Source organism: Bos mutus, chromosome 6 (genome assembly GCF_027580195.1).
Source record: "Bos mutus isolate GX-2022 chromosome 6, NWIPB_WYAK_1.1, whole genome shotgun sequence".
Taxonomy (NCBI): domain Eukaryota; kingdom Metazoa; phylum Chordata; class Mammalia; order Artiodactyla; family Bovidae; genus Bos; species Bos mutus.
In genome coordinates this window covers 1,405,441-1,424,661 of record NC_091622.1, presented here as the reverse complement: position 1 = coordinate 1,424,661, position 19,221 = coordinate 1,405,441, and the positions used below count along the sequence as shown (strand labels likewise).

Below are 19,221 nucleotides of genomic sequence, written 5' to 3'. Positions count from 1 at the left end.
CTACACACACAATATATCACACACATATCAAATTCCTGGTTTTGTATTGTACTATAGCTAAACAAGATGTAATCAATTGGAGAAACCAGGTGCAGGATACAGGAGACCTCTCTGTACTATCTGTGATTTCCTAGGAGCTGTAATTATTTTTTAATACAGGAGAACAATTAAAAATAAATCTCATTTTGCCTTGGCTGGCTGTAGCCCTATTATCTCATAAGAGGAGAAACCGTGAGACTGTGGAAAACCACAGTACTCAGTTTTACACAGACGCAGGACCTGGGGCGCCAGACAGGATCTGCGCTCCAGAGACTGGGGAACAGTGAGGAGTTTGCCAGTCCCGCCGGGAGGGTGCGGAGGCGGGGTCCCCGAGCTGAAGCCGCGAGTGAGCAGCGAGCAGCCGAGCTCCCGCCCCGCCCTCCGCCGCTCCGGAGCCGGTGCGGCATCCTCACCGCGTGGCTTGGGAGCGAAAGGCGCGGGGACTGCCGCTCCGGCATTCCGGACCGCCACAGCGCCTGGTCTCAGAGAAGAGGAGAACTTTGAACTAGGAACATTTTTGGTCAATGGGATAATCTCCCTCGCTTTGGCTCTCGATTATGAGTTAAAGCCCTGCACTGTTTTCCCTCCCCCGAACCTCCCGAGGTGCTGGCGGGAGCCCTCCCGCGCGCCGGAACGCAGAGCAGAAGCTGCCGAGGCTTCCAGGGGCGGCAGGCGGCCGCAGGGCCGGTCCTCCAGGAGCCCGCGCCCCGCTGCGCGGGAGTCCGCGCCCGGGAGGTGGATGGCGCTCGGGGCGCACGCAGCATGCAATCGCTCAACATCACTCCGGAGCAGTTCTCCCGGCTGCTGCGGGACCACAACCTGACGCGGGAGCAGTTCATCTCGCTCTACGGGCTGCGGCCGCTCGTCTACACCCCAGAGCTGCCCGGGCGCGCCAAGCTGGCCTTCGTGCTCACCGGCGTGCTCATCTTCGCCCTGGCACTCTTTGGCAACTCGTTGGTGGTCTACGTGGTGACCCGCAGCAAGACCATGCGCACTGTCACCAACATCTTCATCTGCTCCCTGGCGCTCAGCGACCTGCTCATCGCCTTCTTCTGCATCCCGGTCACTATGCTCCAGAACATCTCCAACAACTGGCTGGGGGGTGAGTTCGCGCCCTTTCCTTCTCCCCTAATCCCCAGCCTTCCAGGGAATCCCCCACCACAACACACACTCTGCGCTTTTGACTTTCTTACTTTTTTTTTTTTTTCCCCCTCTACCAAATGAATCCAGCGCCCTTTCTCAGAACTTCCTTACCTGCTCTCACTTGGAGATTTGGAAATAAGTTTTTGCTGGTTTTGTTTCCGTTGCACCGTTTTTCTTCCTGTCGCTTAGAAACTCAAGTTAGGAAGCACTTAGAAGAGGCTCAGGACAGTGGGGTGGGAAGTCACATCAGTTATTTCAGCTTCCTTTTCCATAGTTCCCTGGGTGGGGAAGAGCCCCTGGAGAAGGGAATGGCAACCCACTTCAATATTCTTGCCTGGAGAATTCCATGGACAGAGAAGCCATGGGGTCTCAAAGAGTCGGACAGGACTGAGCGGCAAACACACACTTCCCATAATTATCAGAACTTTTTCCTATTTTTTGAATAAAAGTGAGATAATTTCAAATAATAAAAGCCTCAACATCTCATTCCTCTAATCTCCAGCTTCATTCCCCAGTTTGCTTATACAGATATTTGTAGTGCAAGTATATTTATGGACTTAAAACTTTAAAACAAACCTAATGCATTAGCAAAAAAAAAATCTAGTCCTCTTAAAAAAAAAAAAAGAAAAAAATATATAGACAGAGTCATATTTGGAGAAGGAATACAGAAAACATAGTCCCCCTGAAAGAGAAGAGATTAATTTCTCTTCCTTAGGAGAGCAGAAATGGAAGAGAACCATTTGGAACCATTGTTGAGAGTAGTATGTGGGGAAAAATAGACATCGAACTCCCCACAAATGATCCAGTCTTTCCAAAGACACATAGCTAGAGCATGTGTTTTGTAATCCTAAATAGTAATGGGTTGTATTCTTACCAATGGTTATGGGGTGCCCTAAGGAGAAAGCATTGGTTGTACCTGTATTTTCATGGGTGGCTGTACTCTTGTGACCACATCAAAATTCTTAGAAAGTGGTTGGAAATACAGGGAAAACAGAGAGAAGCTCTGCTGTTTCCACCTGTTCCTGAGCTAATCCCTTTTATTCTTATGGCGGGTGTTTATTTCATCCTATTATTACCAACTTGAGATCCTCAATTTAAGTCTCTGGTATTGTTTTTTTGTTTTTCATTAATTTGTACTGGATTTATTGTTAGTGGATCAGGATGCTAAAATCTTTGTTTCCCATCTCATCTATGTTGTATGTATTTCCCGAAACGCATCAAACACTAGAGTACACAGCATTGGCTTAAAAGTGAGACATAATGCAGTGTCATGCATTGATTTATGGATTACTGACTTTCTTATGCACTCTGATTTAAATCATTATACTTGGGTATTTTAAAATTGCCCATTGTAACTAACTCCACAGCATTAATGGAAAAACTTTTGACCATCACATATAGCTTTTTTTTTTTTTTTTTTTTTTTGAGAAAAATGCACAGGAGTTTTCATTTCTAAATGTTTGTGAAGACAGATTTGTGAAGCATCTTTGTATTGCTGGATGATGATAGCAGCATTTATAAAGTTGAATGTAATTAAGCAAAGTGGGTTCTTACACTGGAAATCAAAAGACTTGGATTACTACTTTGGCATTAATTCAGGTTAATGCAACCTGTCTGGACCTGTTTTTCAATTAAGTACTAGGGATTCTAGAAGCTTGAAAGTGGAATGGGGCAAATCTTTAGCCCCTATCATTGGAGAATGATGCCTAGGCAAGAGTACCTGGTGGACCTTCCCTCCTGAGGATTTAGGTGGGCATTGCAAAGATTTTTTTGAACTTCCTGTTTTCCTAGTTCATGGTGAACATTTCACTTTAACTTCAAATGCTGAAAGAGCATACTACATTGCTTACATATATTTCAGAGTTAGTGTGAGGGTAAAGTGTATTATAAAAAGTGCTTTGAAAAAATTTATCATTCCATGAATATGTAAGGAATTAATTCTATGAAGAAGTGTTTAAAGATAATGTATGTTCATCTGGAACCAGATTTGTAGAATAAATGTTCTTATAAATTGAATAAGCATCACCAAAATTGAAGTTCAAGGGAAAAAAAAAGCTTGTAGGCCAACTAGAGATAGTAGTACAAGGAGAATTAACTTGTACTTCACAGGATAGGATAATAATGGCAAAACTCCCCTGATGAATTACAAAAAGAGACTTAAAGGGAATGTAATCTAACAGTTGAAATCAGTTCACAGGTTTTTACTTTATAAAGCTATTGAGGATCTCCTTTGTTGGCAAAGCTTTTTACTATGAGAATACAAAAATGAATAAAGCCCATGTGTGGCTCTATGTGTCACTTTCATGCATTGGAGAAGGAAATGGCAACCCACTCCACTGTTCTTGCCTGGAGAATCCCAGGGACGGGGGAGCCTGGTGGGCTGCCGTCTATGGGGTCACACAGAGTCGGACACGACTGAAGCGACTTAGCAGCAGCAGTGGCTCTATGGGCGTCAGAGAATAGGAAATAACCTAAGCTGGGCAAAAGGTAAGTATGGTAAGAGAGAATTTATTTAGCCCTGCAGCATGGAAAAGTCAGGAAGGTTTCATCAAGGCAGGGATCTTGAAGGGTAATTCAGACTGTTTCCAGAAGAAAAAGAAGGATGGAGTGCATTTTAGGAACGGGGCTTCAAAGTGTGCAGAAAAGAAAGTGATGTAGTCCAAGAATACTATTTCAGTTCAGTTCAGTTCAGTCGCTCAGTCATGTCTGACTCTTTGGGACCCCATGAATCGCAGCATGCCAGGCCTCCCTGTCCATCACCAACTCCCGGAGTTCACTCAGACTCACGTCCATCGAGTCAGTGATGCCATCCAGCCATCTCATCCTCTGTAGTCTGCTTCTCCTCCTGCCCCCAATCCCTCCCAGCATCAGAGTCTTTTCCAATGAGTCAGCTCTTCGCATGAGGTGGCCAAAGTTCCAGCTTTAGCATCATTCCTTCCAAAGAAATCCCAGGGCTGATCTCCTTCAGAATGGACTGGGTTGGATCTCCTTGCAGTCCAAGGGACTCTCAAGAGTCTTCTCCAACACCACAGTTCAAAAGCATCAATTCTTTGGTGCTCAGCTTTCTTCACAGTCCAACTCTGACATCCATATGTGACCACTGGTAAAAGCATAGCCTTGACTAGATGGACCTTTGTTGGCAAAGTAATGTCTCTGCTTTTGAATATGCTGTCTAGGTTGGTCATAACTTTTCTTCCAAGGAATAAGCATCTTTTAATTTCATGGCTGCAATCACCATCTGCAGTGATTTTGGAACCCAAAAAGATAAAGTCTGACACTGTTTCCATTGTTTCCCCATCTATTTCCCATGAAGTGATGGGACCAGATGCCATGATCTTCATTTTCTGAATGTTGAGCTTTAAGCCAACTTTTTCACTCTCCTCTTTCACTTTCATCAAGAGGCTTTTGAGTTCCTCTTCACTTTCTGCCATAAGGCTGGTGTCATCTGCATATCTGAGGTTATTGATATTTCTCCCAGCAATCTTGATTCCAGCTTGTGCTTCTTCCAGCCCAGCGTTTCTCATGATGTACTCTGCATAGAAGTTAAATAAGCAGGATGACAATATACAGCCTTGACGTACTCCTTTTCCTATTTGGAACCAGTCTGCTGGTCCACGTCCAGTTCTAACTGTTGCTTCCTGACCTGCATATAGGTTTCAGTATGGAAGACTGCTAGACCATTCAGGTATGACCTAAATCAAATTCCTTATGACTATACACTGGAAGTGAGAAATAGATTTAAGGGACTAGATTTGATAGATAGAGGGCCTGATGAACTATGGACGGAGGTTTGTGACATTGTACAGGAGACAGGGATCAGGGCCATCCCCATGGAAAAGAAATGCAAAAAAGCAAAATGGCTGTCTGAGGAGGCCTTACAAATAGCTGTGAAAAGAGGAGAAGCAAAAAGCAAAGGAGAAAAGGAAGGATATAAGCATCTGAATACAGAGTTCCAAAGAATAGCAAGAAGAGATAAGAAAGCCTAACTCGGAGATCAATGCAAAGAAACAGAGGAAAACAACAGAATGGGAAAGACTAGAGATCTCTTCAAGAAAATTAGAGATACCAAGGGAACATTTCATGTAAAGATGGGCTCGATCAAGGACAGAAATGGTGTGGACCTAACAGAAGCAGAAGATATTAAGAAGAGGTGGCAAGAATACACAGAAGAACTGTACAAAAAAGATCTTCATGACCAAGATAATCACCATGGTATGATCACTCACCTAGAGCCAGACATCCTGGAATGTGAAGTCAAGTGGGCCTTAGAAAGCATCACTATGAACAAAGCTAGTGAAGGTGATGGAATTCCAATTGAGCTATTCCAAATCCTGAAAGATGATGCTGTGAAAGTGCTTCACTCAATATGCCAGCAAATTTGGAAAACTCAGCAGTGGCCACAGGACTGGAAAAGGTCAGTTTGCATTCCAATCCCAAAGAAAGGCAATGCCAAAGAATGCTCAAACTGCTGCATAATTGTACTCATCTCACACACTAGTAAAGTAATGCTCAAAATTCTCCAAGTCTGGCTTCAGCAATACGTGAACCGTGAACTTCCAGATGTTCAAGCTGGTTTTAGAAAAGGCAGAGGAACCAGAGATCAAATTGCCAACATCTGCTGGATCATTGAAAAAGCAAGAGAGTTCCAGAAAAACATCTATTTCTGCTTTATTGACTATGCCAAAGCCTTTGACTGTGTGGATCACAATGAACTGTGGAAAATTCTGAAAGATGGGAATGCCAAACCACCTGACATGCCTCTTGAGAATACTATTTAAGGAAGGCATTTCAGAGAATCTGGAAATACAGATTTTTATGCTGTTGGCACTAATTCAGATTTGAAAAATAAAATGCAGTTGGATGAAAACAAACCTCTCTGTGGGTTTGGCCACATATCACCTGATGTGAAGAGCCGACTCATTGGAAAAGATCCTGATCCTGGGCAAGGTTGAGGGCAGGAGCAGAAGGGGGTGACAGAGGATAAGATGGTTGGATGGCGTCATGGACTCAATGGACATGAGTTTGAACAAACTCCGGACGATAGTGAAGGACAGTGAAGCCTGGCATGATGAAGTCCATGGGATTGCAAAAAGTCAGACACGACTGAGGGACTGAGTAACAACAACACGGGCCTCCAGTTTGTGACAAAGCCTCTCAGACATTTCTGAGAACAGAAGTGTTGGGAATGACTTGTGTTTCTTCTTTTAGTCTACTCTCTCCCTTGCTTGGGACCAAGACCACCTTCTGAGTTAAAGCCTATGCTTTGATAAGATCCTCAAGTGATTCACACACACATCAAAGTTTGAGAGGTACCGCTTCAGGTAATGGTTCTCAGACCTGGCTGCACAGAGAATCTCCTGAGGGAGTGTGAAAGCTGAGCCGGGCCAGCTCCAGTCCACACTGGTTGCATCTGACGCTCTGGAGTACTGACTTAGAGCCACTGTGTGCATCTCTACCCACCTCCCTGCTGCAGGACATGATGTTGTTGCCTTGACACTGGTCATGGCAGGAGTATTTGAACCGTGGAAATTGTTAGCTATATATTTGTCCTTTAAAAAAACCCAGACACTTGTTTTGCACCATACCCCTGAGCAGAGGTATTGAGTTTCCTTTTGCCCAGTGATGGCACATCCATGACAGTAAGACAAAGTGTAGCCATAAACATTTAGTTTATTTATGAGATACAACTGATCCTCAGCATCTAAGTGTTGCCCAGCATTGTGACAAAGCTGATGTACAATCCTGTTTATATACTGTGTCTTACCATCCTGATATCACTGTCTTTGACCTGTCGATTGACTTGTTCCCAGGCTACTCCCCAGAACTTCTTCCCACATGGAGTCAGGATTCTCTTTCCCCCAAAATAATAAATGACATTTGCTCCTAACTTTTCTTTGATCACTATTACAAGGATGGGGTTGTGTTATTACCATAGTAATTAACAACAGTAGGGCCTTGAAAGTTCTGTCTCTGATCTACTCTGATTTATTTGATGAGACTCTAGCAGTAAGCTTGCCCACTCTGTTCTTGGGGCCAGAGAATTTACCCATCCTTATCTGTAGCCTACTCTTCTTCATTTTGTCTCTTTCCTCCTCCTCCTTTTATCTTTCTTTACAATATCTACATGTACCTCCACATTCACTGAGTGTGTTCAATTTTTTTTCCAGCTAAAATCAGTGTAATAAACTGGGCTTCTGAGTAATGCTCTGGGACACTTTGCTCTCCTTTCTAGCTTTCCCATAAACTTCTCTTTTCCTTCTACCTTTGTTTCCTTTATGTCTCTGTCTCTTTCTTTATGCTTTCCCTTTGAATGATTCTCATTTATCCTTATTTTTTTTGCTTGTGTATCCACTGAAGCCTAGTATGCAGTCTTTTGTTTTTCCTCATTCATTTCTGCATTGAAGCTACAGCCAGGGCTCTTCCTTACTTTCCTGATGATTCTAAAATCAATATCTAATCATTATCTTAAGCCATAGTTCCTCACTCAATTTGAAGGCATTTACACATGAATATTCTTTGAGCCCCTTTTTGGGGAGAGGGGCAAGAATACTGGAGTGGGTTGCCAATACCTTCTCAAGAGATCTTCCCGACCCAGGGATTGAACCCGGGTCTCCCGCATTGTAGGCAGACGCTTAACCATCTGAGCCACCAGGGAAGTCAAGTCATCTATTTCTGCTTTATTGACTATGCCAAAGCCTGACTATGCCAAAGTCTTTGACTGTGGATTACAACAAACTATGGAAAATTCTGGAAGAGATGGGAATACCAGACCACCTGACCTGCCTCTTGAGAAACCTATATGCAGGTCAGGAAGCAACAGTTAGAACTGGACATGGACCAGCAGACTGGTTCCAAATAGGAAAAGGAGTACATCAAGGCTGTATATTGTCATCCTGCTTATTTAACTTCTATGCAGAGTACATCATGAGAAACGCTGGGCTGGAAGAAGCACAAGCTGGAATCAAGATTGCTGGGAGAAATATCAATAACCTCAGATATGCAGATGACACCAGCCTTATGGCAGAAAGTGAAGAGGAACTCAAAAGCCTCTTGATGAAAGTGAAAGAGGAGAGTGAAAAAGTTGGCTTAAAGCTCAACATTCAGAAAACAAAGATCATCGCATCTGGTCCCATCACTTCATGGGAAATAGATGGGGAAACAGTGGAAACAGTGTCACCTTTTATTTTTGGGGCTCCAAAATCACTGCAGATAGTGACTGCAGCCATGAAATTAAAAGACGCTTACTCCTTGGAAGGAAAGTTATGATCAACCTAGATAGCATATTCAAAAGCAGAGACATTACTTTGCCAACAAAGGTCCGTTTAGTCAAGGCTATGGTTTTTCCAGTGGTCACGTATGGATGTGAGAGTTGGACTGTGAAGAAAGCTGAGCGCCGAAGAATTGATGCTTTTGAACTGTGGTGTTGGAGAAGACTCTTGAGAGTCCCTTGGACTGCAAGGAGATCCAACCAGTCCATCCTAAAGGAGATCAATCCTGGGTGTTCATTAGAAGGACTGATGCTAAAGCTGAAACTCCAATACTTTGGCCACCTCATGTAAAGAGTTGACTCATTGGAAAAGACTCTGATGCTGGGAGGGATTGGGGGCAGGAGGAGAAGGGGATGACAGAGGATGAGATGGCTGGATGGCATCACTGACTCGATGGACATGAATTTGAGGGAACTCTCGGAGATGGTGATGGACAGGGAGGCCTGGCGTGCTGCGATTCATGGGGTCGTAAAGAGTCAGACACGACTGAGCGACTGAACTGAACTGGACTGACACATGAATATCTTATCAGTTTCCAACATTCTCTCACCCTACTTTGTTCCTCTGCCCAGGGTCTAAGTTATTATTAATAGTACTATGAGTCATTCTTGTATTCCGCATTTCCTAGGTATCTGCTCTGTTTATTAGGATATTGTAGGTGTTGAGAAAGCTGTGCCCTGGTGGAATAGCCAGGTTTCAGTTAGAGCGAGAAGGGGAAGGAAGCATTCAAAGAAAAGATGGATAATGCAGAGGATTTTGTTGATGTCAGGGTTCCAGTGTGCATAGTGTGAGAAAGCACAGTGGAAGTGTTGGGCAGCAGGGGCTTGAGTCAAGTTGGGGTGAGCCTGGATTGGGACCAGGAGCGAGGGATGGTCAAAGAGAATAGGCTTCACGGTGACTGAGGTACATGTGAACTTGAGGCCCAAGGGGTTATTTTATTTATTTGGCTGCACCATGCCTTAGTTGAGGCAGGCAGGATCTTTGATCTTTATTGGAGGTAGAAAGTCAGTTCTAATTCTAGGCTTCTTTATGGAACTCAGCATTCATAAGGTGAGTGGGGAGTGTTTGGGGAGAGGGTGGAATAGTCCCTTGTTGGCAGGGCTCTGTGCCCACTTTAATCCTGCTGTGAGTGTAGTCACAGCCGGGGGCAAGGATGGTCTCCCCAGGTGTACAAAGAGCTCCATGGCTCTCCCTGCAATCCTGCTTAGGGCAATGAAAAGAATTTTCTAATGGTTGTTGGAAAATTGAGTAAAGCTCTTCTGAAAAAAGGAATTCCAAAAATATGCTAGGTGATGGCTGCATCAGTGAGGGAAGTGTATATCCTTGTCTACACTTGAGGACTTCCACCTTGGGTGATAAAATGTAAAGCATCAGAATGCCTCTTAGAGTGGTGGCTCTCAGCCTTGGAAAAATACAGGAAATCACCTGCAGTTTTGAAAATGACGCCTGATTCTTTTCCCCTAGAGATTCTGATTTAATTGATCCCTGAGTACCAATGTGATCCCTGGGTATCCGATTTTCAAGTTTCCTGATAGAAAATATTGTAATTTATAACCAAGGTTGAGAACCACTGATGTAGGATAAATGCACCAACACTTGGACTGTTATAAAGGTGAAAAGAAAGGATGTATGTAAAGTGCTTAAATAGCACAATACCAGTCACATGTACCAGTGTAATATATTGTAGCTATTATGTATTTTTAATAGCAGTTGCAGTCAGAATGCTCAGAAAATACAGAAGTAGGTTGCATAAAATTGAGTCCAACATGGAACTCTGAGGCAATTCTTTTATTGTACACAGCCAATTTCATCTATACTGATGCCCTTAACTTTTTTTGGAGTCTTTTCCAATGGATTTGAAAAAGTAAAAAATGATTAAAAAAAAATGTTGGGATCTAAGTTATGCAAGGAAAGGTTAGAAGTTTTCTGTCATCTGGAGAATAGAACTCTATACTAAACTAGCACATCCAAGCCATAGTGGCTGGTGGGGGTGGGTGACTTGTGACAGATGAGGTAAAACTCTCAAGCTTCATCAGAACAACTCCCTTCTTTCTTTTTAATAGATAGGGTTTTGCATAAGATTTCATATGAAAAAGAACAGTTTTACTGAAAGGAGGACCAGAGGGAGGAAGGGAGAAAAAGAAAGAGCCCTCACTGAACACAGTATGACAAATTTAGGTGAATTTTTAGAGATTTTGAGCTGATGAATTGTGAAGTGGGTTATTAAAAGAAGTTGTGAAAATTTTATTTGATGATAAGATCTTAATTCTTTGGGCCAGTTCAGAACAGAGAGATTAGACTGAACTTCTTCAGGTCTGTATTATTGTTTTATTATTGATTGATTAGTGGTTAGAAATTATCACTTGTACTTATTATAATAATTTGTTCTAGAACAGCTCAGAAACTTCAGAGTCCCAGGGGAAATTTAAATATGGTGAAATTGATGTAAAATCAGCAGTATTATGGGCCTTTAAAAAATCTTTTCAGAGGGATGATGAAAGCTATTGATGAGGAATAGCCTCATTAAAGTATAAAAGAAATAAATCAAAAGGAGGCCCAACAGCAACAGCAGTTTGGAAATAAAATAAAAAATTGTGCCATGGGGCTGGCCTCTGGGTGATCTTCCCTGGAATCAATTATGTGCACACTCTGAGAAGGAAAGATGCCAGGGGTCAGAAAATCACTAAATTTTCTCAGACGGTGAGATTGGCAGTAACAGCAATGGGATTTGTATAAAATATTCTCTCTACTTAAGACAAAAACATTTTACAGTTAAAATAAGGAAAGGATTTAACAATCAGAAAGTTTGAAAAACTTTATTGTTCACATAGAATAAAAAGAATCTTCTTATAATTTGCTTTTCTGAAACATAAAAGCATGTTCAGCATGCTTTTTATGAAACAAGCTCAGCATGTTCTTTGACAAGTGGTTGGTTTATTAGGATTCTTGTTTGCAAGCAGAGAAACCCAATTTAAACTAAGAAAAGTGGGGAATATTCTTCACAGAACTGCAAATCTCGGGATTAGGATTAGCTTCAGGCACAGCTGGACCTAGGTCCTCCGACAATGGCTCCAGGGCATTGGCAGTCTCCCTCTGTGCCCAGCTTCACTTTCTTCTACACTGTGGTTTCATTCTTGGGATGTCTATTTTCAAGCATGTGTAAAATGGTCCTTGGAGCTATAGGCTTTCATTTTTTATACTCCCTATCTCAAGATAAATGAACAAAGTATAGTACATATATATAAAATGAGCCAAATTCTGATAATAAGTATTATGCTAAGTGAAATAGGCCATATGCCAAAGATAAATCATATGGTTTCATTTATTTTTGCCTGGGCTTTCCAGGTGGCATTAGTGGTAAAGAACCCACCAGACAATGCAGGAGCTGCCAGTGCAGACCTGAGATATGGGTTCAATCCCTGGGCTGGGAAGATCCCCTGGAGAAAGAAATGGCAATCCACTCCAGCATGCTTGCCTGGAAAATTCCATGGACAGAGGAGCCTGGGGGGCTACAGTCTAAAGGATTGCAAAAAGTCAGACACTACTGAGCGACTGAAGCACTTTATTTGCCTATCTAGAATATGAAAATTCATACAGATAGAAAATAGATTAGACATTATTAGAGGCTGAAAGGAAAAGGAAAGAGAGTTATTGCTTAAAAGGTACAGGTTTCTGTTTGAGGGGATGAAAACGTTTTGGCAACAGTAGTGATGGTCACACCACATTGTGAGGTAATTAATGCCACTGAACTGTATACTTTAAAACTGTTAAAATTGCAAATTTTATGTTACAGATATTTTACCACAATAAAAAATTTTCAAAAAAAAAAATCCTATCTATATCAGAAGATGAGAAAGAATCCTTCCTGGTAACTGCAAAATACTCTGAGGACTTGAGGCAGCTTAGCATCATTCTCTTACCAATACAATCAATCATCATGGCCCATGCTTCAAAATCCTCTGCTCAAATATCAGTCACATACACATGCCACTGGGGAGAGGGAAGGACAGAAGGGCGGGGTCAGCCCTACCTGAATAACTTGGATTGAGTAGAACCACTGTGGGGAGCTGCAGGGACAGCTACACACTGGCATCCTGGCAACCTTGCACATAGGTCTGCACACAGGACACAAAGACAAGGCTTAATCTCCATCTGGGGCTTCCCCGGTGGCTCAGTGGTAAAGAATTCACCTGCAATGCAGGAGATGCGGAAGACATGGGTTCCATCCCTAGATTGGGAAGATCCTGTGTAGGAGGAAACAGCCACCCTTTCCAGTATTTTTGGCTTCCCTGATAGCTCAGTTGGTAAACAATCCACCACAATTCAGGAAACCCTGGTTCGATTCCTGGATTGGGAAGATTCAGTGGAGAAGGGATAGGCTACCCACTTCAGTCCTCTTGGGTTTCCTTTGTGGCTCAGCTGGTAGAGTCCGCCTGCAATGCGAGACACCTTGGTTCAATCCCTGGGTTGGGAAGATCCCCTGGAGAAGGGAAAGGCTACCCACTCCAGTATTCTGGCCTGGAGAATTCCATGGACTGTATAAACCTATGGACAGAGGAGCCTGGCAGGCTACAGTCCATGGGGTCACAAAGAGCTGGACATGACTGAGCAACTGAGCACAGCACAGCAACCACCGTCTGATGTGAGTCTTGGCAGAATGCTGGGTGACATCTCTTGGGAAGGAGAAAAGCCTAGTAAGTAGCCGTGAGGTGGTTTCATTCCGTCTCATGGGAGACTGACTGTTTCTCATCCATCCCCCTAGTTTGGTTTTAGTTAAACTCTGGACTTCCTTCCATGTTCCCACTTAACGTTCAGCTACGGGCTTTTGTGGAAGTCTGTAAAAACTGTTTGGCTGTACTTTAAGTTGTGCCGGGGGCATCCTTCCCCGCAGAGCACCCGCTGTGTGTACCATTGGTCACTGGCCCTTCAGGTTTGAGGTCTTCCTGTGGGGCTAGAGACATAGGGGGCTGATGCCATGTTGACCTTGTGCTGTCGCTTGTTTCTGTGAATTGTCTGACAGAATCTTACTGACAGAATCTGTGAGTGTGACAAGCCAACCTAACAACTGTGGTGGGAATACGGGTGGATTCTTAGCCACCACACTGCTGCTTGGGAACGCTGGACTATTGACAGGATGTTGTCCTGAAGGAAGACGTGCGAGGCAGATAAACGCACTTGACAGGGTTGCCTACCTGTGTCTACTGGACTGAGTCCAGCTAATGGGAACTATGAGCTCCCGAACAGGAGGCCTCTGTCTTTGGTTTCTTTGATGCCCTCCCACAGGCATAAGCTCTGGAGTAGGTACTGTGGGAGCAAGCTCAATCAGAGTTGTGAATAGCCTCTCCTGCTTACCTCTTGGAGAAGGCGATGGCACCCCACTCCAGTACTCTTGCCTGGAAAATCCCATGGACGGAGGAGCCCTGTAGGCTGCAGTCCATGGGGTCGCTCAGAGTCAGACAGGACTGAGCTACTTCACTTTCACTTTTCACCTTCATGCGTTGGAGAAGGAAATGGCAACCCACTCCAGTATTCTTGCCTGGAGAATCCCAGGGACAGGGGAGCCTGGTGGGCTGCCGTCTATGGGGTCGCACAGGGTTGGACACAACTGAAGCGACTTAGCAGCAGCAGCAGCTTATCTCTCACGTCTCTCTCTGCTGCCACCTGCTTACCTCTCACGTCTCTCTCCGCTGCTGCCATCATATTCATGTGCTCCTTAATAGACCAGCCTCCATGCAGCTGCTCACCCCATCCCCCACCCCATACTGGAGCGATGCCTTCTCCTGCTAAGGAGTTTCTTACAAGACTGATTTGTTTAATTTTGGCTGCACTGTGTCTTCTTGGCGGCACATGGGCTAGCTTTTGTTTTGGAGCATGGGCTCTAGAGCACACAGGCTCAGTAGTTGTGGCACACAGGCTTAGTTGCTCCACAGCTTGTGGGATCTTAGTTCCTTGACGAGGGATCAAACCCACATCCCGTGCAATGGAAGGCAGATTCCCAATCACTGGACGACCAGGGAAGTCCTGCTAAGGAATTATTGAAAGGTCAGTGAACAGGTCTTCATCTTGGCCATTTCCCCCTCAGCCAGTGTCTCAAAAGGATTCAGCAGAAGCTAAACTTATCTCCTTCCCTGTCTTAAAGCTAAAGACTTCTAATGACTGGATTCTGAAGTACTCGAGGAAGTGTTTATTATATTTATCTATGCAAAACTAAATTTGTTGTTCTTTTGGCTGGGTTTCTGAGGAATACATTACCTTTCGTTCCAGAATAGTTGAACTTTGTTAAGGACTAATAGAAGTCTCCTTAAAAGATAACATGTTCTTGTATCCTGGGAGAAATAGATGAGATAGTTTGGTGCAGTGAAAATGAGCATGTAGTTTAGAGCCACGCTATCTTGTTTCTAATTCTGTTCCACTGTTTATCAGTTCCTGTATTAACTAGGTTATAAGTTGCATTTCTTTGCATTCTATTTCCTCCTATTAGTAGACCAAGTGAAAAAGTTAATAATGGATGATGCTACGCCACAATGGTCAGTGTGGCCCCCGAAACTACAACAAAGATGGAGTTTTTACATCATGCTATATTTTAACAAAAATATTAATGTATATCCAGTTCTTGTGATTTCCCATTGGATTTCAGTATGAAGCAGCTGCTGCTAAGTTGTCTCAGTTGTGTCCGACTCTGTTTGACCCCATAGACAGGAGCCCACCAGGCACCCCTGTCCCTGGGATTCTCCAGGCAAGAACACTGGAGTGGGTTGCCATTTCCTTTTCCAACACATGAAAGTGAAAAGTGAAAGTGAAGGCGCTCAGTCGTGTCCGACTCCGTGCAGCCCCACAGACGGCAGCCCACCAGGCTCCCCAGTCCATGGGATTTCCCAGGCAAGAGTACTGGAGTGGGGTGCCATTGCCTTCTCCATGAAGCAGCTAGTATTTACATATTTTCACCTATAAAACTTCAAAGTGCCTTCGAATACATTTATGAAGTGTTTACATTATTTTTAAAAACCTTTTCCTTATGAAATTGAGCTATTTGAAAATATTATAGATCGGCAAACACAGTGTTTAATGTTAGGAGATTTATTTAATTTCTGTTTGCGGTAGTTTCCTCGTCTATAGGCTTGGGAAAACCTAGGCCCACCTTACAGGGCTGCTGCGAGAATGAATGACCTCACGTTTAAAAACCTGGCACTTCCTGGTACCTGATGAGAGGAAGCAGGCTATTATTCAAAGCTGCAAACAAAAAACAAACACATAGATATATAGGAGAGAATAGTGGTTACCAAAGCGGAAGGGAGGAGAGTGAAGGGGTCAACTCTAGTGGCAGTGGGTGGAAACTGAGCTTTTGGTGGTGAGCACACTGTAGTGTTGGAGAAGGCAATGGCACCCCACTCCAGTACTCTTGCCTGGAAAATCCCATGGACGGAGGAGCCTGGTAGGCTGCAGTCCATGGGGTCGCTGAGGGTCGGACACGACTGAGCAACTTCACTTTCACTTTTCACTTTCATGCACTGGAGAAGGAAATGGCAACCCACTCCAGTATTCTTGCCTGGAGAATCCCAGGGACGGGGGAGCCTGGTGGGCTGCCTTCTATGGGGTCACATAGAGTCGGACACGACTGAAGTGACTTAGCAGCAGCAGCAGCACACTGTAGTGTGGGTGTCCCAGGTGGTACAGTGGTAAGGAGTCCACCTGCCAGTGCAGGAGGCGCAAGAGACATGGTTTCAATCCCCGGGTCAGGAAGATTACCTGGAGAAGGAAGTGGCAACCCTCTCCAGTATTCTTGCCTGGAAAATTCCACAGACAGAGGAACCTGGCAGGCTACAGTCCATGGGGTTGCAAAGAGTCAGACACGACTGAGCGACTGAGCGCAACACCACACAGACACTGTAGTGTATACAGAAGTCAAAATATAGTGTACACATGAAATTTATATAATGATATAAGCCAATGTCTTCAATAAATTCTTTAAAATGTTAGGTGCATTTGTGTGTAGAATGGTTTTATAATCAATAAGGGTGATAGAATTAAAACACTGTATGTACCATGTTACTAATATCTCAGATACATATGATAATGTATTTATATAAAACAACTACAAATAATCTGGCCCATTGATGTTTTTGTTATTAAAATCTTGAAGATATTCACTTCCACATGCAGACTATTATAAAAATTCAAAATAATCATTTGTATTCAGAAAATAAAAGACTGCTTGATTTCTTTTGTCTCAGAAGCAATAATATTTAATATATCCCTAGAGGAGAATTAAGTGGTAAAAAACTTGTTGGGGCTGAAACAGATTTTTGTAATTCCTTCCAAGGCTCATGCCTCTTTCCAGGCCACTCCAGGCTGCAGGCACAGTGTTGCCATGCCCGTGTCAATGCCAAGCTGTCCCACTGAATCGTGCCCCATCTTATAATGCAGAGTCTTAAGGTCCCTCAACTCCTCTGTGCCACCCTCCCCATCCCACCCCAACTGAACCTCCCTTGATTATGAATATGTGCTGCCAGTTACCTTGTGAACATCCCTGCTGCCCAGCTGATGGCGTGAAAAGGTGCATCAGGCACCTCAACTTGACAGGAACATGACCAGAGTCATGGCCATGGTGAAGCAATGACGTCAGTTTCATGACTGCTGTCCTTTACTCTCTCTTGCTGGCACGTGAGATTTGCTGGGATCTGGCCAATTCTGGGGCTTCCCAGGTAACACTAGTGGTAAAGAACCCACCTGCCAATGCAGAAGATGTAAGAGACGCAGGTTTAATCCCTGGGTCAGGAAAATCCCTGGAGGAGGGCATGGCAACCCACTCCAGTATTCTTGCCTAGAGCATCCCATGGACAGAGAAGCCTGGCGGGCTACAGTCCCTAGGGTCGCAAAGAGTCGGACACGAGTGAAGCAACTTAACACAGGCAATTCTGGATGCTAGAATCTCATCGGCTCTGTAGAGAAGAGAGAATATTACTGAAATGAATACCAGACTCTTAATATAGAGTTTTCTATGTGGCAAGTCTATTATTATTCCCATTTTACATGGGAGAAAATGAAGGGACAAAGAGATGGTGCTATGTATCAGTTATCTGTTCTGCATAATTACTCACACTGGTAGATTAACAAACACTCTGTTTATTTGCTCATGATTCAGTGGGTTGGTAGTTTTAGCCTGGCTCAGCTGGGCAGTTTTTTACTAGTCTCACCTGGACTTTCCAGGTAGCACTAGTGGTAAATAATCCTCCTGCCAATGCAGGAAATGCAAGAGACTTGGGTTTGATCCCTGGGTGGGGAAGATCCCCTGGAATAGGAAATGACAACCCACTCCATTATTCTGGCCTGGGAAATCCCATGGACAGAGGAGTCTGGTGGGCTACAGTCCATGGGGTCATAGTGTCAGATATGACTGAGTGACTGAGCACACAGCACACACCTGGGGTCACTCATAAGACTCCAGTCCTCTGGTAGCCTAATGGAGGCTCACTGTTTAGATGGCCTCAGTGGAGACAGGTCATCTCTGGCCATGCAGTTTCCTTATCCAGTAGGATAACCCAGAATTCCTTGTGCAGAAGCATCACGTTTTAGGAGAGTGAGAGCAGAAGATTGAAGACTCCTCGAGACTAGGACTGGAAGTTGTGCAGATGTCACTTCTATGATAAAGCAAGTCACAGCACCAGCCTAGATTCAAAGAATGGAGAAATAGAGATCTCTCGGCTTGATGAGGGAAGTGGCATAGTCACATTGCTAATGGTGGGTGCAGGGAGTTGCAGAGAGTCATGGAAGAAATCTGTAGCCTTTTTTTTTTTTTTTTTTTTTCACAATTTGTCATCATCACATTAAATAAATTGCTCAAACTCATATAGGTAGGAATTGATGGTTCCAGGATCTGAAGGTATCTGCTTCAGTGTTGAGGTTTTAACATAGTGGCTATACTGGAAAGAGGCACAGTTTCTACAATGCATTATTCTTCACCATCTACTTCTGCAACATTTGCCTATGGTATTGGCCTACACAGTTTGACCCCTAGATGTCAGATACTGTTTTGGGACCTGGAGGACACATTTCTTGAAATGAAAAAATTGCCATCATCTTTTCCTCAGAAACCTTGATGAGAAGTTGTTGTTCAGTTGCTCAGTCATGTCCCACTCTTTGTGACTCCATGGACTGCAGCATGCCAGGCTTCCCTGTCCCTTTACCATCTCCTGGAGCTTGCTCAAACTCATTTTCATGAAAACTCATGCTCAAACTCCTGCAAAATGACTCTCAATAGCTCTTCCCACCAGTCCACTAATGATTGGACTACTAATACACACACAGAGTCCATACTGATTGAGATACAGAAGGAACTGTGAGGTTAATCTACAGATGAAACCCCATGTTTGGCTTTTTAAAACTTTCCCTTTGCTGTAATATCTACAGATAATAACTTCTTTTTATGAGGAGGAATTTTATTGGATCAAACTGTAGTCTTAGTATCAATATGAAACTGATCCAAGCAGGGATTGTCTTAAGTGGACTCTGAGAAAGAAATAGTAGTAAATTCATTTTAAGAGAACAGTTTTACTTTCTTTGCAAGAACAGTGATGGAGGCTTAGAAATTAGCACTGATCTAGCGCTTAAAGCAAAGTAAGTGAGACTTAATGAAATAAAATAACACTTTGAGTAAGATGTAGATCCTGTTGAAAATGTCACATTACCTATAAATAGAATCATTAGGTTTAAAATGTAGATCTTCACACTGTGTCTTCAGGATGCTAAAACAGCTGGTAGATTCAGCCAGCAC

At 43.6% G+C, this 19,221-nt stretch overlaps 1 protein-coding gene across 1 annotated transcript in view; it reads left to right on the top strand.

Moving 5' to 3' along the window:
* The first annotated feature begins 275 nt into the window (after positions 1–275).
* QRFPR (pyroglutamylated RFamide peptide receptor) overlaps positions 276–19,221 on the top strand; it is a 60,545-nt gene continuing 41,599 nt past the window's right edge. The window contains exon 1 of the mRNA XM_005897380.3: positions 276–1,141. Coding sequence (XP_005897442.1) covers positions 802–1,141 — 340 coding nt within the window. The 5' untranslated portion in view covers positions 276–801. The remainder of the gene's footprint in view (positions 1,142–19,221) is intronic.